Source organism: Dendrobates tinctorius, unplaced genomic scaffold, assembly GCF_039654945.1.
Source record: "Dendrobates tinctorius isolate UK_male_01 unplaced genomic scaffold, ASM3965494v1 ptg000094l, whole genome shotgun sequence".
NCBI classification, from domain to species: domain Eukaryota; kingdom Metazoa; phylum Chordata; class Amphibia; order Anura; family Dendrobatidae; genus Dendrobates; species Dendrobates tinctorius.
This window is the reverse complement of record NW_027361762.1, coordinates 2,732,361-2,755,916: the sequence shown is the minus strand read 5'-3', so window position 1 is coordinate 2,755,916 and position 23,556 is coordinate 2,732,361. Positions and strand designations below refer to the sequence as shown.

General features: G+C 46.0%; 1 protein-coding gene across 1 annotated transcript in view; it reads right to left on the bottom strand.

The window, feature by feature from the left end:
* The window catches only part of LOC141098685 (cytochrome P450 2D17-like), a 225,095-nt gene extending 201,922 nt beyond the window's left edge, over positions 1 to 23,173 (bottom strand). Inside the window, exon 1 of the mRNA XM_073586649.1 lies at positions 22,745 to 23,173. Coding sequence (XP_073442750.1) covers positions 22,745 to 22,939 — 195 coding nt within the window. The 5' untranslated portion in view covers positions 22,940 to 23,173. The remainder of the gene's footprint in view (positions 1 to 22,744) is intronic.
* Between the last annotated feature and the right edge of the window lie 383 nt (positions 23,174 to 23,556).

Sequence of the window (23,556 nt, the reverse complement as noted above, 5' to 3'; positions counted from 1 at the left end):
AGAGAAAAACACTAGCTCCTGTGTTAGCGGGGTTCAGTAACGCCAGCTGCTCCCCTGCTCTGTGTCCGGCAAAGTCTCCTGCTGCCTCCACATTCAAATTGCATCAGATAGTAAACTTGCTCCAAGTAGGCCTCAGCCTACACCATGATTGATCCTGGGTTCCAACACTGCCAGTTGTTGCTCAGAAGTGCCTTCTGCACAGAGAAAAATACTAGCTCCTGTGTTAGTGGGATTCAGTAACGCCAGCTGCTCCCCTGCTGTGTGTCCGGCAAAGTCTCCTGCTGCCTCCACATTAAAACTACATCAGATATTAAACTTGCTCCAAGTAGGCCTCAGCCTACACCATGATTGATCCTGGGCTCCAACACTGCCAGTTGTTGCTCAGAAGTGCCGTCTGCACATAGAAAAACACTAGCTCCTGTGTTAGTGGGGTTCAGTAACGCCAGCTGCTCCCCTGCTGTGTGTCCGGCAAAGTCTCCTGCTGCCTCCACATTCATACTACATCAGATATTAAACTTGCTCCAAGTAGGCCTCAGCCTACATCATAATTGATCCTGGGCTCCAACACTGCCAGTTGTTGCTCAGAAGTGCCTTCTGCACAGAGAAAAGCACTAGCTCCTGTGTTAGTGGGGTTCAGTAACACCAGCTGCTCCCCTGCTGTGTGTCCGGCAATGTCTCCTGCTCCCTCCACATTCAAACTACATCAGATATTAAACTTGCTCCAAGTAGGCCTCAGCCTACACCATGATTGATCCTGGGTTCCAACACCGCCAGTTGTTGCTCAGAAGTGCCGTCTGCACAGAGAAAAACACTAGCTCCTGTATTAGTGGGGTTCAGTAACGCCAGCTGCTCACCTGCTGTGTTTCAGGCAATGTCTCCTGCTTGTCCACATTCACACTACTACTGATTTTAAACTTGCTCCAATTAGGCCTCTGGCTCCACTCTGTCTCTAGTATTTACCCTGGGCTCCAACACTGCCAGTTGCTGCTCAGAAGTGCCATCTGCACAATTGACACTTGCTCCTGTGTTACTGGGGTTCAGTAACATCAGCTGATCCCCTGCTGTGTGTCCGGCAATTTCTCCTGCTCTGTCCACATTCCCACTAGAATCCACTGGTGGTGTTGGAGCCCAGCAACTGGTGGTGTTGGAGCCCAGGGTAAATACTAGAAACAGAATGGAGCCAGAGGCCTAAGTGGAGCAAGTTTAAAAAAAGGTGTAGTCTACAACAGATATTAATCTTGATCCAATTAGGCCTCTGGCTCCACTATGTTTGTAGTATTAACCCTGGGCTCCAACACCGCCAGTTGCTGCTCAGAAGTGCCATTTGCACAGTCAACATATGCTCCAGTGTTATTGGGGTTCAGTAATGTCAGCTGATCCCCAGCTGTGTGTCCGGCAATTTCTCCTGCTCTGTCCACACTCTCACAACTACAGATTTTAAACTAGCTCCAATTAGGCCTCTGTCTCCACTCTGTTTGTAGTATTTACCCTGGGTTCCAGCACCGCCAGCTGGTTCCCAGCAGCGTCTTTGGCACGGGTACTCCCTCCTGCCCAGCCTGGTTCCAGCACGCCAGCTGTTTCCGGGTAGTGTCAACGTCACTTTGCCACCAATACATTGTTCTGTCGTGTTGCGGTCGGGTTAGCCGAGTCTATGGTGCCTGCAGTTTAGGTGCTTCCAATGTGGGCTGCGGGATCAGGCAATAAAGGCTGGTTCCGTAGTGCCAATAGGACAAGCACCCCCTGTAGGACTGTGGGTTTCGGTAACAGCGGCCGGCTCGCGGCCTTGCAACTTTGTTTTTCATGGGTACCTTCTGCTACCCATCCGGGTTCCAGTACCGTCAGCTGGTCCTCGGTAGTGCCATTGGCTCTTGTAGCTTCTGCTACTATCCGGGTTCCAGTACCGTCAGCTGGTTCTCGGCAGTGCCTTTGGCTTAGGTGCCTCCTTCTCGGTATCTGAGTTCCAGCAACGTCTGCTGGTCCTTGGTAGTGCTTTCTAGCACAGGTACCTCCTGCTTAGTAACCGGTTTCCAGTACCATCAGCTGGTCCTCGGTAGTGCCATTGGCTCTTGTTCCTTCTGCTGCCCCTCCGGGTTCCAGCACCGTCAGCTGGTCCTCGGTAGTTCCATTGGCTCTTGTAGCTTCTGCTACCCATCCGGGTACCAGCACCGTCAGCTGGTTCTCGGCAGTGTCTTTTGCACGGGTACTCCCTCCTGCCCAGCCTGGTTCCTGCACGCCTGCTGTTTCTGGGTAGAGTCAACGTCACTTTGCCACCAATACGTTGTCCTGTCGTATTGCGGTCGGGTTAGCCGAGTCTATGGTGCCTGCAGTTTATGGGCTTCCTATGTGGGCTGCGGGATCTGGCAACAAAGGCTGGTTCCGTAGTGCCAATAGGACAAGCACCCCCTGTAGGACTGTGAGTTTCAGTAACTGCGGCCGGCTCGCGGCCTTGCAACTTTGTTTTTCAAGGGTACCTTCTGCTACCAATCCGGGTTCCAGCACTGTCAGTTGGTTCTCGGCAGTGCCTTTGGCTGAGGTGCCTCCTTCTCGGTATCCGAGTTCCAGCAACGTCTGCTGGTCCTTGGTAGAGATTTCTAGCACAGGTACCTCCTGCTTAGTAACCAGGTTCCAGCATCGTCAGCTGGTCCTCGGTAGTGCCATTGGCTCTTGTTCCTTCTGCTGCCCCTCCGGATTCCAGCAAAATCAGCTGGTCCTCGCCAGTTCCATTGGCTCTTGCAGCTTCTGCTACCCATCCGGGTTCCAGCACCGTCAGCTGATTCTCGGCAGTGCCTTTGGCTTAGGTGCCTCCTTCTCGGTATCCGAGTTCTAGCAACGTCTGCTGGTCCTTGGTAGTGCTTTCTAGCACAGGTACCTCCTGCTTAGTAACCGGGTTCCAGTACCATCAGCTGGTACTCGGTAGTGCCATTGGCTCTTGTTCCTTCTGCTACCCATCCAGGTTCCAGTACCGTGAGCTGGTTCTCGGCAGTTCCTCAGGCTTCTTGTACCTTCTGCTACATTTCCAAGTTCAAGCTTTTGGAAATTATTTTTGGTTATCACTCTGTATCTCCCTGACGACGACCCTGAAGACGACGACCCTGAAGACCACCCCGAAGAAGACGACGACCACGAAAACGATGACCCTGAATACGACCCGGAAGACCACCCCGAAGAAGACCAAAAAGATGACCCTGAAGAAGATGACCAAGAGGACAAAGAACATGAAGACAACCACCAAGATACAGAACAACAAGACACAGAAGACCAAGAAGCAGAAGACCAAGAAGCAGAACAAAAAGAAGAAGAACATTAAGCATAAGACTAAAAATCAGAGCAAAAGATATTATCTAAATTATAAGCAGAAGAAGACTAAGCAGTTTATGGGGGTGAGTCCGTTCCTCCTCGTGGTGCCCCTGGAAAATGCCTGCTACTGCAGGCCAAACTGAACGCGGACAAATCCTGTTGTTAATCTTTTGTGGCAGGCAGAACGGAAGGTGTAATCTTCAAACTTTTACAACTACAGGAATGACTGTCACAAATAAGAATATGATGAAGAAGAAGAATAGGAAGAAGATGAAGAAGTAGAATATGAAGAAGAATAATAGTTGAATAAGAAGAATATGAAGAATGTAAAAAAAAAGAATAATGGAAGAAGGTGAAGAAGAAGATGATATCGGTGATATCCGATACTTTTTGGATATCGGTCCGATCCAATCCGATCCGATATTTCACGATATCGGATGGTATCGCTCAACACTAGATACGATGCCACTTCAGGCGTAGGTATCTCTGACCTGTTGTCAGGAATCTGGTTACATTCCAATATGGCTGGTAAGGGCAGACGCTTTTGGCCATCTATAGACTCGACTACGTAGCCTGTTGCTCTCCTACCAGCTGTCTCTACTATACCGGCACAAGTTTTCAAAGAGTAGGGGGCACTGGGTCCTCTGACGTTAAAGCTATCAAAGAAGGCAGACTTGGCTAATGACCTGTTACTCTGATTATCTAAAAGCGCATACTTTGATGGCTTTGTCCTTTTTGTCTGCCGGGTACACTCTCACTAGGGAAATTTTAGAGCAGGACTTGCCTCCTATGAGATTTCCACAAACTTCTGTACACTTAGAAGTAATGGCTGGAGTGTCAGTATTTGAGTCATTCAGCTCCCCGCTATGCTCTTGGGGCAAAGCATCCGATGGTGGTCCAGGGTGTAGAACTGAGTTATGTTCAGTGCTGTCACATTCGGTACACCTTGCATTAACCTCACAGTCCCTGGTGAAGTGGGATGTTGAAGAGCAGCATTTGTAGCAGATGCGGTTCTCCTTAAGGAAGGCCTTCCTTTCTTCCAATGACTTTTCTTTGAAAGCTCTGCACTTAAGTAAGGAATGTGGCTTCTTGTGTAAGGGACACTGCCTGCTTGGGTCCTTGGATTTGTCTTCTCCTTGACCAGAGCTGAACTCTTTGCGAGCTGAACCTGTGGAAGAAATGTTAGTTTTGTTGACCTCTACAGTTGTTCTACGAGGTTTACTAACAGAGTTATTGGCACATGACAGCATGAAATCAAAGCTAGGATCATTTCTAATTTTTGCTTGTTCTGAGACAAAATCTACAAACAGATTGAATGGAGGAAATGGTACATTGTAAGTTTGTTTATACCTAGAACCATATGTAACCCATTTGTCTAGCAGGTTATATGAGAGTTTTTGAACTATGGGGTTCACACCTCTAGCAGTGTCGAGATATGTCAACCCCACAAGATCTCCTTCTGCTTTTGCTGCACACAACTCCAGTTAATTCTCTGAGCTTTGAAGAATCATTGTTCGCTATTCTAGGAAAGTCCTCTATTCTTTTAAACAAGGCACTTTCTATAACCTCTACTGAGCTATAGCATTCATCAAGTCTATTCCAAATTATTTTGAGGCCAACATCTGAATAATTTACATTAATGTCTCTGATTCTCTTTGCGTGTTCGGCAGACTCACTTCTTAGCATTTTATCAAGAGATCCACATCTTCACTACATGATAGACCTATGTCTCTTATGGTATTTTTGAAGGAGACTCGCCAAGCCCTGTAGTTTTCAGCGCGATCGCTGAACTTTACAAGTCCCTTAGTGACCAACTCACATCGAGCAAAGAACTGGGCAAAGTCCATCGTGGCTTGATTGGCACTGATGCCAGCTGATGGAGTGTTGTCAGAGTACATGTGTGCTGTGCGATCATACCTGTTAGCAGGGCCGGACTGGGACTAAAATTCAGCCCAGGCATTTGAAGTTATACAGGCCCACTAGTCACATGGTGACTATTTAATATCTTTGTACACTTTTAGGTTACAAGAAGTGAGAGGAGATTAACACGACTATATAACATGTAGTCACAGCTGTGCCCAGTATTTCAGCTCAGTCCTATTTACCTATTTATTGCTTTTAGGTACAGTACTCCTCTCAAAGCTCTGTCCCTTTTTGTACGCACGGTGAATTCCTGGCAGAACTGCTATCCATTGGGCAACCAGACCCCCAGGTCACAGCCGCCCCTATCATACCTTCCAACTTTTGAAGAAGGGAAAGAGGGACAAAGACTGCGGCGCACGCAGCGCATCACTGCAAATTTTAGGCCACGCCCGGCCACACCCTTTTCACAACTATTCACACCCATGTCCACGCCTAATCACACCCATTTAGCACTGCTGATCACACTGACTGGTACTGAGGGCACAGTGGCTGGCCTTATGGGCACACTGGCTGGTACTAAGGAAGAGAGAAAACCGAGAGAGAGAGAAAAAAGAGAGAGAAAGAAAGGAGAGCGAGTGAGAAAGAAAGAACAGAGAGAGAAAGAGGGGAAAGAAAGAAACAACAGAGAGAGACAGAGAAAGAACAGAGAGAGAAAGAAAGAAGTAAAGAAAAGAAAGGACAGAGAGAAAGAAAGAGGAAAGAAAAATAAAGAAAGAGGAGAAAGAAAGAACAGAGAGAGAGAAAAAAGAAAGATTAGAGAGAGAAAGAAAGAACAGAGAGAGAGAAAGAAAATGAGGGAAAGACAGAACAGAGAATGAGAAAGAAAGAAAAAGAGATAAAGAAATAAAGAAAGATTCTATAAAGATATTATAGCAGCCCGGCTCCCATTGTAGTGCCCACCTGAGCCTCCCAGTGCAGGACATATCATGATCCGCTCACATGGCCGGCATCCCCGATTCCAAGGCGATCCCGCTATCTGCGCTGTCGGAGGAGGACATGGTGATGGATCTGAAGCATTCCTGGTTCCGTCACAATCTCCTCAAGAAATTATCTCGTTTCCTGTCAGCTTCCAGCACATCACTTCCGGTGGAACGTCATGTGTTATGAATGAGTCACCGGAGGTAGAAAAAACAAAAATACAAGCTAAGTCCAGAAAACTGGAGAGGTTGGTAGCTAGCGGATTGCAGACCCCTGATCCTATTCACAACAACGAACTGTAGCTGTGGGGTGTTCCTACGGTGGTCCTAGACACCTCGTTCACAGCTGGAGAACTAAATAAACCTAAAGAAAGAAAGGGGAAATCTAAACTGCCCCAGAGCAGACCCCAAAGCAATAGACAGCCCCCAAGATGTATTGACGGTGAAAACAGATGAAAACACAAACACAGACAGAAAGACAGGCTGAGCAAACGATGGGGCCCTCACTAACTAGATAGCACAGGAAAGAAAAGCAACTGTCTGCAATCACGCAAAAACCCTGCCAAAAATAATGTCCAACACGTCTGATAGAAAAGGCCTTGAAGTCACTAGACTTCAAAATCACTATATCAGCACTCAGGTATATTCTGAAAACAGAGCAAAGAGATCAACGGATCAGAGACAAAAATGGAGTTCAGCCAGTCCCAACCAGGGCTGGCTGAACACAAACACTAAGTAAACAGACAAAATCTCAGGGAACAATAGCAGAGCAAAAACTTAGCTTTAGTAGACAGGACTAAACTGGAGGCCAGAGCTCAGAGCAGAGAGGATCACCAGCAATCCAGCAGGGCATTGGCGGCCTTATATCCACTCAGATTCCGGATGTCCAATCACACTCCACCTGTTCAGATGACAGGTTTTTCCCTTCCAAATCAATTTCACTACCTCCTTTCACCAGCAGAGGGAGTTCATCGGACATCAAAGGTGAAGGAGAAAATGAGCTCATAACAGTCATGTGTGTGTTTTAAAATGCTCCTCGGGGCTCCGCCATGTATTCCTGTGTCCGTGGGAAAAGCCCGCTTTGTATGCTTCGCACACACTTGGCTCCGCTCTGTACATCCCACACACACACGGCTCTGCTCCATATACCCCATACACATGCGGCTCTGCACCGTACACCTCGTACACGGGCGGCTCCGCTCCGTACACCTCGTACTCACACGGCTCCGCTCCGTACACCTCGTACATGCGCAGCTCCGCTCCGTACACCTCGCACACGCGCAGCTCCACTCCGTACACCTCATACACATGGCTCCGCTCCGTACACCTTGTATACGCGGCTCTGTTCCGTACACCTCATACATACACGGCTCCTCTCCATACACTTCGTACATACACAGCTCCGCTCCGTACACCTCGTACACACACAGCTCCGCTCCATACACCTCGTACACACAGCTCTGCTACATCTACCCTGTAAACCCTTCCTGACCCCATACATACTTACCTCATCCAGCACCATGACAACAGCACAGCAGAGCCTTGCAGACACCAAGAGGCAAGGCTGAGTGCACAGGACCTGTGATGAGGTCACAGGAGGGGCGGAGTGAGGGGTCACGTGATCAGGGGTCTGGACAAAGGCTCCTGATCATGTGACCCCTGACTCCTCCCCCTCCTGTGACCTCATCACAGGTCCTGTGAACAGGGAAGAGAGGTAAGCGATGCTGTGAGTGGCTGCGGGGGGAGGTCTCATGCTACGGCGAGGATTGGGTGTGGGGGGGGAGGCGTGGCGGCTTATCTCCCTGCAGTGCGGGAGGGTTGGAAAAAGCTGCCAATGCACTATCATTCCATGTAGTAAGGATTTTTTGACAGTATAACTCTGCAGAATCCTGATCCTGGTTTAATGCCAACAGGGTTCTCTCAGCTTGATCAACAGCATTAGGTTCATCATACAACAACCCCAAGGCTTGAAAAAATGCATCCACATTAGTCAGAAAAGGATTTTCAGGTGTCAGAGAAAAAGCCTAATCCTGGGGATCGCCGCGCAGCAAGGAGATAACAATTTTAACCTGCTGCACAGAGCTCCGCGATGAGTTAGGCTTCAAGGCAAGAAATAATTTACAATTATTCTTAAAATTCAGAAATTTAGACAGATCCCCAGAAAACACATCAGGAGTAGGGATCTTAGGTTCAGCAGCATGTGACTAAATGAGGTAGGTGGAAATTCCCTGCACTTCAGCAGCAAGTTGCTCCACACGATCAGACAATTGCTTAATCTCCATTAGGAAAAAAAAATCCTCCTACGGCCCCAGAAAAAAAAGAGGAAAAAATACATAAAAAAAAAAATTCTGACACTTTTTTTTTCTTTTTAACAACTTTCTCCTGCTTTTGAGTACCCTAGAATCTGTGGTATGGCTGGTGATTCTGTTATGAATGGGTCACCGAGGAGGAAAAAACAAAACAAGCTAAGTCACAGAAAACCAGAGCGGTAGGTAACTATGCAGATTGCAGATCCCTGATCCTAACCACACAACTAGCAGCAGCGGTGGAGCGTTCCTACGATGAACCCAGATGATTTGTCACAGCCGGAGGACTAAATAAACCTAAAGCAAGAAAAGGGGAAAACTAACTGCCCCAGAGCATACCCCAAAAGAAAGACAGCCCCCACACATGTATTGACGGTGAAACAAGATGAAAACACAAACACAGGCAGGAAAATAGGCTGAGCCCAAAACTAACTAGAAAGGATAGGAAAGGAAAGACACTGTCTGCAATCTGCCAAAAACCCTACAAAAATAATATCCAACACTTCTGATAAAATTAACCCTGAAGTCACTAGACTTCTCCCATTATATCAGCACTCTGAAATATTCTGAGACAGAGCAAAAAGAGGCCAATCTAATTAGGGACAAAAAGCAAATTGGCAAATACAGATAAATAAGAGTGGAAATTCAGCACAGCCCCAGCCGGGGCTGGCTGCCCACAAAAAACTGAATAGACCAACAAAATCAAGTGTGAACATTAGCAGAAAAACTTAGCTTGAGCTGACTGGAGCAGAGCTGAGAACCAAACCTGACAAACCAGAAGGAATCATCAGCACCAGAATAGGGTGTCGGCTGTCTTAAATCCAGTCTGAGATTCCTGAGGTCCAGTCGTCATCCTCCTTATCAGGTGGCAGATCTACACTGATTAAATCAGCCTCACTACCTCCTGTTACCACCAGAGGGAGCCTGAAAGGAGAACTCACAACTGGTAGACCAGAAAATGAACTCACAACATCAGACTACACAGCGGAGGAGCAGGGAGAGGTAAATATTGCAAATGCTGGGGCCCTGCCCAAGCAAGGGGGGCCCACTCGTGGGCATCGGTAATGGCATTGGGCCCCTCATAGTACGCCGGTGTGTCTGACGGCGGGTGTGCACCCCCACCATCAGAGACTGTTGATTGCACTATGAGGGACCTTGTGCCAGTGCCGGCACCCAAGAGTCTGCCCACCCACCTGTACAGGGCAATGGCACTCGCATGCTTGCGTGCGCTAGGTGGTGACCCCAGCCATGGGGGGAGGCAGCCCAGTTAGGGAGGTTTAAAAAATGGCATATGTTGATTTTGGACATTCAGCAGCTGTAAATGGAGGAATTGGAGAAGTCCGAGGAAGAGGAGGACAAAAGCGAGCAATTTTTCTGGCAACCTATGTGTCATCGGGGGAAGGTGGGAAAAAATCCTTTGAAACCCATGCATGGTTCATTTTAATGAAGGTTAGATCATCAACATTTTGGGTCGACAGACGGGTCCTTTTTTCTGTCAGCATTGAGCCAGCAGCACTGAAGACTCTTTCCGATAGCACACTAGCAGCAGGGCAAGCGAGCTCCTGTAAGGCATATTGGGCCAATTCAGGCCAGGCATCCAGTTTAGAGTCCCAATAGTCAAAGGGGAATGACCTGTGAGGGAGAACATCGATATGGGATGAGAAGTAGTTTGTAACCATAGTTGACAACTGCTGTCTCCTGTCACTTTCAATCGATGCAGTATTACCAGTCGTGTAAGCGGGTCTTGAAAAATCAGTCCACAACATGGTCATGAAACCCCTGTCTCCAACGCCACTTCTCATGTGTGCACCACCAACACCTCTTCCATGTTGCCCCCTACAGCTCGTTGGAGAACCATCACCGCTGCTGTGTGCTGGGAATGCCTCAAACAAACGGTTTACCAGAGTTGCTTGTTTGTTAGCCAATATTAGGTCAAGGTTCTCCTGTGGCATGATGTTTTGGAATTTACCTTTATAGCGTGGATCCAGGATGCTGGCCAACCAGTAGGTGTCATCGTTCATCATTTTGGCTATTTCGGGGGTCCCTTTTTAGGATCTGCAAGGCATAATCTGACATGTGGGCCAATGTTCCAGGTGTCAATGATGCACTACGAGTGCTGGGTAGAGGAGCACTTTCTGGCAAATCCACATCCCTCCAGTCACGCACAAACCCTGTACCAGACCTTGCCACGCCAGCATTTTCTCTTGCCCCACGAGAAGCATCCTCCTCCCCTAAATAATCATCCCCATCATCATCCTCCTCCTCCTCTTCTTCCTCCAACTCATCCAGGAGAGGTCCCGGAGCAGACAATGGCTGACTGTCATCAAGGCTTCTCTCCTCCTCTTCCTCATCCTCCTTGGCTGCAGATGCCTGCTCCTTAATGTGTGCCAAAGTTTGCATGAGCAGACGCATAAGTGGGATGCTCATGCTTATGATGGCGTCGTCAGCGCTTACCAGCCGTGTGTATTCCTCAAAATACTGAAGGACTTTACACAGGTCTTTCAGCTTCGACCACTGCACACCCGACAACTCCATGTCTGCCCTCAAAGTGCCTGGCCATGTATGCTCCCACAAATGCATTACAGCCTGCCTCTGTTCGCACAGCTTCTCAACCATGTGCAGGGTGGATTTCCACCTTGTTGCAACGTCGATAATTAGACGGTGCTTGGGAAGTTGGAGCAATCGCTGCAGCTTCTGCATATGACTGGAGTGTATGGGCGACCGGCGGATGTGCGAGCACAGTCTTCGGACCTTCTGGAGCAGGCCTGTTAAGTCCGGATAATTATTGCGGAAGCACTGCACCACCAGGTTCAAGGTGTGAGCCAGGCAAGGTATGTGTCGGAGTTTTGAAAGGGTTATGGCTGCCACAAAATTCCAGCCGTTATCACTAACTACCTTGCCTGCCTCAAGATGTAGACTGCCCGGCAATGACTCAGTTTGTCGCTGCAAGTAGTCGGCCAGTACCTCCGCAGTGTGTCTGTCGCCCAAACACATCATCTTCAACACAGCCTGCTGACGCTTACCACTAGCTGTTCGATAGTGGGGCACCGAGTGTGCAACACTGGCAGCTGCGGATGGCGTGCTCGTGCGACTGCGCACTGTGGACGAGCTTTCGCTTCTGGAGGAGGAGGAGGGTCGAACGCCTACACCCAACTGTTTCCTATACCGTAGGCTAGGCAGCACTGTCACACCGCCGCTGTCCCCTGTGGACCCTGCATCCACTACATTAACCCAGTGCGCAGTGATGGACATGTAATGGCCCTGGCCATGCCTACTGGACCATGCACCTATTGTGAGGTGCACCTTTCCACTCACTGATTGCTTGAGTGCATGGACAATGCAGTCTTTCACATGAAGGTGGAGGGCTGGGATGGCTTTGCGAGAAAAGAAGTGCCGACTGGGTAGGTCATAGCGTGGTACTGCGTAGGCCATGAGTTCGCGCAAAGCTTCGCTTTCAACCAATCGGTAGGGCATCATCTCTGACGAGATTAGTTTGGCAATGTGGGCGTTCAAACCCAGTGTACACGGATGAGAGGATGAGTACTCTCTTGTCCTACTCATAGTCTATGGTAGGGTGAGCTGGACTTAAGAGCTGCATATGGTGGAACTAGCGGTAGACATGGCAGACTGAGAGAGGGTTGATGATGGTGATGGTGTTCTTTCTGATGGCCTAGATTCAGTCTTTCGTAGCAATAACATTGTGATTCCCTGACTGCTTTGGCCTTGCGACGACACCTCAACATTTGCTGCTGGTTGTGTGCTAACCGGTGGGCTTACAGTGGGGGAAACGATGTAGCGTTGCTGACTACCTTCATTGCACATGTGGTACGTGAGGTTTGGTAGTCCGTCCACGCTTGCAAGTGCATGGTGGTTAAATGTCTAAGCATGCAACTGGTATTCAAATTTCTCAGATTTTTCCCTCGGCTAAAGGTCTTTGCGCACTTCTTACAGATAACCTTTGCCTGATCATTAGGATTTTGTTCAAAAAAGTGCCATGGAAGACATTTTGAGGCCTTGCACGCTGTGATATTTTGACCATCTGGCCTAGCTGTCCTGCAACTCTTTTGGTTTTTGTAACCCGATTTTGGACTGCTCTGGGCCTGCCAGATAACAGCTGTTGCGATGTCGATGCCTGCTGCGGATGCTCCTCCTCCTCTTCTGAGCTATTGGCAGCGGCACCCTCTTCCCCAATGGATGCCAATCTGGGTCAACAACTGGGTCATCCATCACTTCCTCTTTAATGTCATGTGCACCTTCCTCTGTGTCACCATGTAAGGTGGTATAGTATGCAAGATGAGGCACCTGAGTTTCATCAGGGTCAGATTCTGGCTCAGTACACTGCGAGGACAATGCAGTGCTCTGAGTGAATGTACCAGCAGATAAATCTAGCAGTGGCTGTGCATCAGTGCACTCCATGTCAGATTCTTCTTCGACTGGGTAATTCACGATTTGACTTGATCACTCAGGCATGGTATGTGAAAAGAGCTCCATGGAGTAATCTGTAGTGTGGCCTGTTGCATCCTTTAATTTTGGTAGGGGTGAAGGACACAAGGAAAGGTGGGGTTCCTCACCATGAGCCTCCAATGACGACTCAGTGCTTTTATTTTTTGAAAGTTCAGAAGAGGAGGCGATAGAGCTGGAGGCTGTGTCAGCAATGTAAGCCAAAACTTGTTCCTGAAGCTCCGGCTTTAAAAGCGGTTTACCTACTCCCAGAAAAGGGAGCCTTCGAGGCCTTGTGGAGCCAGACGATGACGCAGGCTCAACACCTCCTGCATTAGGTGCTTTTGTGCTTTTGCCTCTACCAGCAGGTCCACCACCACCACCAACACCATCATTACCAGCTAGCAACCCCCGCCCACTTCCACGGCTTCTTCCAACACACTTCCTCATTTTTGGGAAAATGTACCCAAAATACCACCAGCAATATGTTACTGTAAAACAAGGTACAAGGTGTATACAGTATTGGGGAGAATTTGAATCTCCCTACAGACTTGAGGACACTGAACTAATATCTCAGGCCCAGTGTAGATTACACCTCAATATAACAGGCTGAAATTGGATGGTGTATAAAATGTCTATATAGGACTGAGGAGAATTTGAATCTCCCTAGAGATTTTAGCAAGCTGACAATGATGCTCTCAGTCCCAAGTATGGCAGCAGGCAGCCTAATAAGCAGGACTGCTGCACACAAAAGTGTGGAAAAATGAATGCTTGGTAACTGGGCAAAAAAGAGGATGAAAAGTATTTTTGCTTTTAAAGCAGTGTGAAAACAGCAATGCAGCTATCAGGGAGCCTTATAAGGCAGCCTAATAACCAACAGAGCTGATGCACCAAAATATATCCTCCCCTTGCACTGCACACTAGCTGGTGTGTTGTACAGGCAAAATCGCTAGCAACAGAAGCAGTTTTTTGTTCTTCTTCCCTGCCTAACGCTCTCCCTACAGAATCAGCAGCAGCTCTCCCTATTCTGAGATCAGCAGAAGTAAGATGGCAGTCGGCGTGCACGCCCTTTTATAGCCCCGGTGACGCCACACAAAGCAAGCCAATCACTTGCATGCCCTTCTCAAAGATGGTGGTTTCCGCTGCCTGTGTCATCGCGTTGCCCACAGTGTCCGTGGATCCTGATTGGCTGAAAAAGGGCGGAAAACAAACTTTTGAAACTCCACTTTGGCGCTAAAGTCGCCGAGCTCGTAGCCGAACTCACCCTAGGGTCTGGTTTCGTTTCATGAAACCCGACTTTACCAAAAGTCGGGGACTTTTGAAATTTTTCGACCCGTTTCGCTCAACTCTACTATTGATATAGTTGAAGAACAGCTTGGGATTAGTTTTACTCTCCTTAGCAATGTGCTTCTCTGTTTCCTTTTTGGCAGCTTTAATTACTTTTTCAGATAAAGAATTTTTCTCCTTATAGTTTTTTAGAGCTTCAACGGTGCCATCCTGCTTTAGTAGTTTAAATGCTTTCTTTTTACTGTTAATTGCCCCTCTTACTTTTTTGATTAGCCACATTGGGTTTTTCCTATTTCTTGTCCTTTTATTCCCACCAGATATAAACCGCTTACAGTGCCTATTAAGGATATTCTTAAACATTTCCCATTTATTTTCTGTATTCTTATTTCTGAGGACATTGTCCCAGTCAACCAGATTAAGGGTATCTCTAAGCTGGTCAAACTTTGCCTTCCTAAAGTTCAGTGTTTTTGTGACTCCCTGACAAGTCCCCCTAGTGAAAGACAAGTGAAACTGTACAATATTGTGGTCGCTATTTCCTAGATGCCCAACAACCTGCAGATTTGTTATTCTGTCAGGTCTGTTAGATAGCATTAGGTCTAAAAGTGCTGCTCCTGTGGTTGGATTCTGCACCAATTGTCAAAGATAATTATTTTTGGCTATTAGCAGAAACCTGTTGCCTTTATGGGTTTCGCAGGTCTCTGTTTCCCACTTAATATCCGGGTAGTTAAAGTCCCTCATAACAAGGACCTCATTATGGGTTGCAGCTTCATCTATCTGCCTTAGTAGTAAACTTTCCATGATTTCTGTTATATTTGGGGGTTTGTAACAGACCCCACAGAGAATTTTGTTACTATTTTTCCCTCCATGTATTTCGACCCATATGGACTCGACATCCTCATTCCCTTCGCTAATATCTTCCCTTAAAGTGGACTTTAGACAAGACTTTACATAAAGACAAACCCCTCCTCCGCTACGATTTTTACGATCCTTTCTAAACAGACTGTAACCCTGTAAGTTAACTGCCCAGTCATAGCTTTCATCTAACCATGTCTCGGTTATTCCCACTATGTCATAGTTACCTGTAGATATTTCTGTTTCTAGGTCTTCCATCTTTTGTCAGGCTTCTGGCGTTTGCGAGCATGCATTTTAGAGAATTTTGCATTGTTCCAATCTCCTCCCTGTTGATTGTTTTAGAAATGTTCCTACCTCCCTTCTGAGTATGTTGTCTTGGATCTTCTTTGCCACACCTCATATCATTCATCAGTATAATATCTGGTTTCATGTTCGTGTCTAACATTTTTCTTCCCATCCCCTCTTCTTCTAGTTTAACGCTCTCCTGATGAGTGTAACGAGTCTTCTGGCGAATGTGTGTTTCCCAGGTTTGTTGAGGTGTAGTCCGTCTCTGGCGAGGAGTCCATCGTACAGGTAATTCACACCGTGGTCCCGGAATCTGAATCCTTGTTGTCTGCACCATCGTTTTAGCCAGTTGTTCGCATCAAGGATCCTGTTCCATCTCCTGGTGCCATGCCCGTCTACTGGAAGGATAGAAGAAAAAATTACCTGTGCATCCAGTTCCTTTAATTTCTTCCCCAACTCTTCAAAGTCCTTGCAGATTGTCGGTAGGTCCTTCCTTGCCGTGTCATTGGTGCCAACATGTATCAGAAGAAATGGGTGGGCGTCCTTGGAACTGATGAGCTTTGGTATCCTATTGGTCACATCCTTGATCTTCGCACCAGGGAGGCAGCATACATACTTCTCTTGCGGTTATATCCAGTCTGCAGATGGCTGCTTCTGTGCCTCTCAGTAGTGAGTCTCCCACCACTACCACTCTTCTTCGCTTCTTGGCTGTACTTTTTGTTGTCACTTCTGGGTGTTGCTGTGTGCCCTTTTCTTCTTTGCTTGCTGGTTGTGCCTCATCCTTAGGTGTAACATCGTCATCCTCCGCAAGGCATTGGTATCGGTTTGTCAGTTGTGTGGTTGGTGATGTCTCTATGGTCTTCTTGCTTCTTTTGGTCACATGCTTCCACTCGTCTGCTTTTGGAGGTTCTCTGACACTTTCTTCACCTTCTGTGACCAGTAGAGATGCTTCTGTTCTGTCTAGGAAGTCTTCAATTTCTTTGATGAGTTTCAAAGTTGCAATTCTTTTTTCCAGACCACGCACCTTTTCTTCTAAAAGGGCCACTAATCTACACTTCTGGCAGGTGAAGTTGTATTCTTCTTCTGGTCGATCTGTGAACATGTAGCACATGTTGCAGCTCACCATGTAGGTTGTCACATCTGCCATGTTGCTCCTAGATCCTGCTGACTTGCTGCGTGTCTTCCTTCTTGTGTAATCTACTCAATCAGGCAAGCTTTCTTGCAATAATGTCCTAGATGCAAAAATTCACGGCGCGCAGTTCGGCGATGCTTTCCAAGCAGCTGGTCCCGGCTGTATCCAACCATCCTCTTGCTTAGAGAGACTCTTCGCTTTTCCCAGAAGGCACCTGGAATATGCAAATTATCTTCCTCAAGCTTCAATCCCTTGTTTGGTGATGCTTTCCAAGCAGCTGGTCCCGGCTGTATCCAACCATCCTCTTGCTTAGGGAGACTCTTCGCTTTTCCCAGAAGGCACCTGAATTATGCAAATTATCTTCCTCAAGCTTCAATCCCTGGTTCGGCGATGCTTTCCAAGCAGCTTGTCCCGGCTGTATCCAATGATCCTCTTGCTTAGGGAGACTCTTCGCTTTTCCCAGAAGGCACCTGGAATATGCAAATTATCTTCCTCAAGCTTCAATCCCTGGTTCCCTGGAGAAAGAATGTTTGGTCCTCAAGTGATCATTGGTACCATCTCTTAGGCAGGAAGTCTTTACTAAAATAAGTCTACTTTAAATTTACTAAGTCTTTATTAAAATCTGACCTTGACATTAAAATATTGCAAAACGATCTGAATAAGATGACTGAATTTACAAACACTTGGCAAATGAGATTTAATGTATACTGTATAAATGTAAAGTAATGCACCTGGGACTGAGTAATCCCATTGCTGCATATACACTAAATGGGAGTATACTTGGGACTACAGAACAGTTGAAGGACTTTGGTATTTTCGATACAAGCTGAGCAGCAGTAGTCAATGTCAAGCAGCAGCCGCCATACAAACAAGATTTTAGGATGTATGAAAATAGAGCGAAAATCCCGCGATCCCAACGTATTATTACCCCTTTAGAAATCACTAGTGAAGTCACATCTAGAATACGGGATCCAGTTTTGGGCTCCACATTTTAAAAAGAATATTCAGAAGTTAGAATCAGTTCAAAGATGGGCAATAGATTATTACAAGGGATGGCGGTCTCTCATATGACTAAAGGTTGAAAATGTTGGGCTTGAAGTTTTCACTTTGTGCCGGAAAAGGCTGTTCTTTGTTTGGTTCCCTTGGTGGTTTACGCAGTCTAAATAAAACTGCCTGGACATTTTAATAAAACAGCTTCCTGTGCATACCTCAACTGCAGCTGAGTGACTAAAAACATCTACATTATGCATAAAATTTCCTGAAGGGTTGCAACAATTTTGACTTCAGATTTGGAATATACAGACTCAATTTAGTATATAACACAATTTAGTTGTGCTTTGTAATAGTAATACGGACCTCTAAAAGCTAAGCAAACAGCTGTGAGCTGATATTAACCACTTTCTGACATCGGGCATAATAGTACGCTGATGTTGGACTTGCTCCCTTTGATGTGGGATTCGGTGGTGAGCCCACATCTTTTCCGGAAAATGTCAGCTATTTTGAACAACTGACAAGTGCCCGCAATAGCCGTGGGTGGAATCGCGATCCACCCACGGCTATTAACCCTTTGAATCCCACTGTCAAACACTGATAGCGGCATTTAACAAGCGCTTCTGGCAAGCATGCTGGAAATCGGTGACCTGCGTCACGTGATCGTGGGTTACTGGTATGTTGGTATGACAACCAGGGATCTCCTAGAGACCCCTATTTGTCAGTGTCGGCTTGCTGTGAGCACCACCCAGTGGTCGGCGCTAATAGCAGGTGATACAGGAAAGATGTATATCTTTGTACCGTGTTAGCCAGTAGATAGAAAAATATTCAGAACTGAGAGTCCTCAGTGGTTGATACCTTTTAATGGCTAACTGAAAAGATGGTAACACATTGCAAGCTTTCGAGACTACTCAGGTCTCTTCATCAGGCATTGACTAATACAAAATCTGAAGAATCACATATTGATACACAACACAGCACAGAAATAATGCAATAGATAAGACAAGTGACGCAAAGCAGAACTATCATTGTGGGAGAGGGAGAAACATAAATATTGGACCAGTTCATAGATAAGGAGTCTGGATGTTTTATTGTCCTCTGATTGGGGTCTCCTAATGTGTTGTGATGCCCCCACACACATTAGGAGACCCCAATCAGAGGACAATAAAAATGTGGCGCCCCCAGGAGTATGGTCGCCGCAGTGGCATTGCCTTCCTCCAGGGAGGGTGATGTCAGGCTTGGAGGCAATGAAGGGTCTCTCTAGCAGTTAACCATGTCATGCAACACAGTTCCCACTCCGGGCCAGCAGAGGGAGCTCTGAACCAGAATAGGGGAGGAGTGCTCTCTGAGGGCCAGGAAGGAGGAGGGGGTCAGTTAGTGTGAGGTGGGCGAAGAGTGTAGACGTGTGGAGAAAAAGCTGGAGGTTGAGCTGAGGATAGAGAGCTCCCTCCCAGTGATAGCGCCTGATCTGTAGCCTGGTCTCCACGGTTGTATGGATACTGAAGGTCCTGCAACAGAAACCAGAGGAATAGGAAGCTGTAATTGCTCTATTCCCAACTAAGACTCGGAGGCACAACAGCGTCGGGTGATCCAAGAGAGATAGAGGGCTACAGCTGTCTGCCATACGAGGTAGTTCTAAGAGAAGATAAGAAGGAGGATCTTCAGTGTAACACAGTACTAGATGTACCTCAAGCCAGCGCTAGGAAGGAGACTACACAATCCATCTGATAGAGAGATCCCTGAGTTGCTTCCAGGCTAGCCTGCTCCTGTGCCATCTGTAACTAGGACCCTGGACTGTGTTTGCCAAGTAAAGGTAAAGAAACTGCACCCTGTTGTGTCCTTGCCTCCTTCCTGCAATATCCTCAGCACTGCTGCATCTCTGTGCCAAACACTGCACCCTATTCCTAAACATTCCGCTACACTGCCCTGGGACCAACAGCCCTTCCTGTGGAGGGCTATAACATCATTGCTACACTACACCATCTGTCCCAGAGGATCTGTCTACAGCGTTGGCTTAACACTTCCCTTGCCGAACACCACAGGTGGCGTCACAAATCACTTATAAACTTTATTCCCAACTCAACCCCTTTTACATATGCTCCCAGGGCCATGCACCGGGTCACCGCTGCTGTGACAATCCCCTCTGAGAGACCGGCCCGGTACCGAGTACCCCACAGCCCTGGGAGGGTGACCCAAAACATCCAGACTCCTTGTCTATGAACTGGTCCAATATTTATGTTTCTCCCTCTCCCACAATGATAGTTCTGAAAAAAGGGGGCAGACCTATTGTTTAAGATTATTGTACTTTTATTATGTATACCCCTCCTTACATGTAAAGCGCCATGGAATAAATGGCGCTATAACAATAAATAATAATAATAATAACTATAAAAACAATAACACACACACTTGGAAAATTAAAAAAAAATGTTAAAATATCTTCACTGGATAATTGTTCGATCTAACCAGCTCAAAGGCACTTTAGAAACTAAACTGAATAAATAAAAGGTCGGTTGTACACTGAAGTAAAATCACCATCCCTAAAATAGAAATTACATGCACCCTGTGTGTAACATATAAATTTTGAAGAACAACATTAGCTTTCTTTTGAGATATTAAGCGTGTTTTTATTATTTACCATTCTGGAGTTATGGCTCCATATGTCAGCTTTTTGGCCAAAAATTTGGATTTTTTCAAACTTTGAGCAACGAGCGGCACGGGTTACCGTCGTTTGATCGAGCTCAAATTTTGGCTATCTCAATATCTGGAAAGGGGAATCGTTTTGTGGGGTCCAAACGAACAAGATTCCGACATTTTTTCCCCCCCATATGAGATCCGGTCACCCTAGTGTGCATCCTCCATCATTGGCTGAAAAAGGGCGCTGGAAGCATCTTTTGAAACGCGACTTTGGCGCACTGGTCGCCTACCTCGTGGCTGACCTCACGCTATGGTCGGGTTTCGTTTCATGAAACCCGACTTTTGTGAAAGTCGGCAACTTTTGAAATTGACGACCCGTTTCGCTCAACTCTAATGGCTGCTCTTCCCCTCACAGTGTCATAAACAAGACTATGATGTAACAGCAACAATCCCACAATACATCGCAAATTAAACTAGAATCTATGCATTAAAAGGCCAGCAGTTGATGCTGTTACCTTACAGTATGAAATATATGAAGGATTAATACACACAAAAATACAATGTATGTAATAATCGAAGACATAAAAAATGACTAGACCTTCTAGACAGCAATTATATGGCTGGACAGAACAGATATGCTCGTGCTCCGGGGCGACCTGTGGGGGGTGGCGTCATGTGGTGCTCTGATTAGGTATTCGTAATGAAGATTGCTGACATATCACTGACCTCTATTTTACATAAAGAATATTATGAATATTGAAAAAAAATTGCCTGCCCTGCAACATGATAACATGTGTAATATGCATTTAGTTCTTTTACATGATACTATAAATTCTTCCAAAGTGTCTTAAAATGGTGCTGGCTGCACAGTAGTGGCTGTCAGCAATCCGATAGATGCATCTGTGCAGGCGCCATCTTGCTAGAGAAAAAAAATTGTCACTTCTAAGATGGCGCCGCCTGAGCAGTAGCATCTATCAGATCGTCGATGTTCGCTACTGAGCATGCACGGCCCGCTCCATTTTGAGACCCTTTTTTTATTTTTAATTTATTTATAGCATCAAGTAACAGAAATAACTGCAAATTACACATGCGATAATGCTGCAGCGCAGGCACCAACCTGCAGCAGGTGATTTTTAAAAAAAATATATATATAATATTCATCATTTAAAATAGGAGGCAGGTCACCGAGGGAATCAGTGACCTGTCAGAAGCCATACAGATAAATATCTAAGCAGAGCACCACATGAAGACCTCCCTTCAACCCGCCCCGTGAACTCAAAAACTGAAAATAAAGATTAGACAACAACCACAAGACAGATTTCATCAACAAAGGAACCATTTTAATTGGTATAACGGTGCCAACCTGACACTGTCTGTAGGTTATTCATCACAATCCTGCTGACAGGTTCACTTTAACTTCTTTCCAACGTTGGGCGTAACAGTACGTCCACGTCGGAATCCCTCACCTTTGAGGTGGGCTCCAGCAGTGAGCCCACATCTTTCCCAGCACATAGCTGTTTTGAACTGCTGACATGTGCCTCTAACAGTTGTGGATGGAATCGCAATCAATCCGCTGCTGTTAACCTGTTAAATGCCATTGTCAATCTCCCATGGAGACTATTGAAGCATGCCAAAATTAAAAAAAAAAAGTTTTTTAATATATTAAAAAAATAAAAATCTATAAAAATTCAAATCACCCCCCTTTTGCCCCATTCAAAATTAAACAATAAAAAAAATAAAATATACTTGTATTTGGTATCAGCGCATTCCGAATCATCTGATCTATCAATATAAAAAAAATTAACCCAAACGGTGTAACAAGAAAAAAAGTAAAAACATCAGTATTGCGTTTTTTTTCACCACTACATTGCAATAAAATAACGAGCAATCTAAAGAACATATCCACACCAAAACGGTATCAATAAAAACGTCAGCTCATTGTGAAGAAAATAAACCATCAGCCAGCCACAAATCCCAAAAAATTGAGACCCTACAGGTATCGGAATATAGTGCCATTTTTTTTTCTTTTTTCCAAAGTTTGGATTTTTTTTCACCACTTGAATAAAAAAGAACCTAGACATGTTTGGTGTCTATGAACTCATAATGACCTGTAGAATCATGATGGCAGATTAGTTTTAGCATTTAGGGAACATGGTGAAAAAAAAAGTGTTGAATTGCACTTTTTTGCAATTTTACCGCACTTGGAATTTGTTTCCAATTTTCCAGTACACGATATGTTAAAACCAATCATGTCTTTCAAAAGTACAACTTGTCCCGCAAAAACAAGTCCTGACATGGCCATTTTGACTGAAAAATAAAAAAGGTATGGCTCTAGGAAAAAGGGGAGCGAAAAACAAACGCAAAAACGAAAATACCTCCAGTCGTTAAGGCGTTAAAAAATTGAGTACAGAATATTGAGAAATTGTTGAATCCCAGACTGAAATACACAACAGAACCACTGGGTGGCCACATATAGACACATAACACACACAGTAAGACACCATGGCATTTTTTCAAAGCTGATAACCTGTTATGTAAGCCAAGAAGGGAGGTGAAGAAGTGTATTTCAGGAAGCCTTTCTTTGCTTTTCACTAGTGTGCATGCATATAAGTCTGCAGGATACATGTCCAGTCCAGTAGTCCAGTAGTAGCACATACAGTTCTATGCACATACTGTACCTGATTAAATGTTACTGTAGGATTTCTGTAGTCTACTTGCAGAATGTTACCAAGAAATGGAAGACCTCTAGGACCTGGAGGAAAGTGTGATCCATTCTTCCTGCTCTTCATAAAGTCCAAGACGAAAAGGCAAACAATGAATGTAACTCCCAATAAAAACACATTGGAAAACAATAGGGAGATAAACTCTGCCATCTCCTCTCTGTGCTGCGTTTACTCGCTGTTTCTAGTTCTTGCTCACAGATCTTGCTGTCCAAGTGTATATATCACTTCTACGTATGGAATCGAACTAGACTTCTGTACTGTAATAAGCAGTAAACAGCTCCCCTGGTTCCACCCTTCTATCATAGCTGACAGCTGTCATAGAGTGACCAGGACTGCTGAGCCAAAATGGGTTGGGTATATGCAAACCATGTCATAAAGTGGGTGACCCAGGGCAGGCAGTGGTGTTCTGAAGTGCATAGGGTGTTTCCAGAAGGGCCAGGGGTGGGGTTGGCAACTATTGTATTCTAAATTCCAACAGATCCGCTTACAAGGGGAGAACACACTGAAAGCCTTGCTCCCTGCCAGCAACAGAAATATGCAGTGCAAATATAATAAGTAGAGTTGAGCGAAACGGGTCGAAAAATTTCAAAAGTCGCCGACTTTTGGCAAAGTCGGGTTTCATGAAACGAAACCCGACCCTAGGATGAGGTCGGCCACGAGGTCGGCGACTTACGCGCCAAAGTCGCGTTTCAAAAGTTTGTTTTGCGCTCTTTTTCAGCCAATCAGGATCCACGGACACTGTGGGCAACGTGATGACATAGGCACGG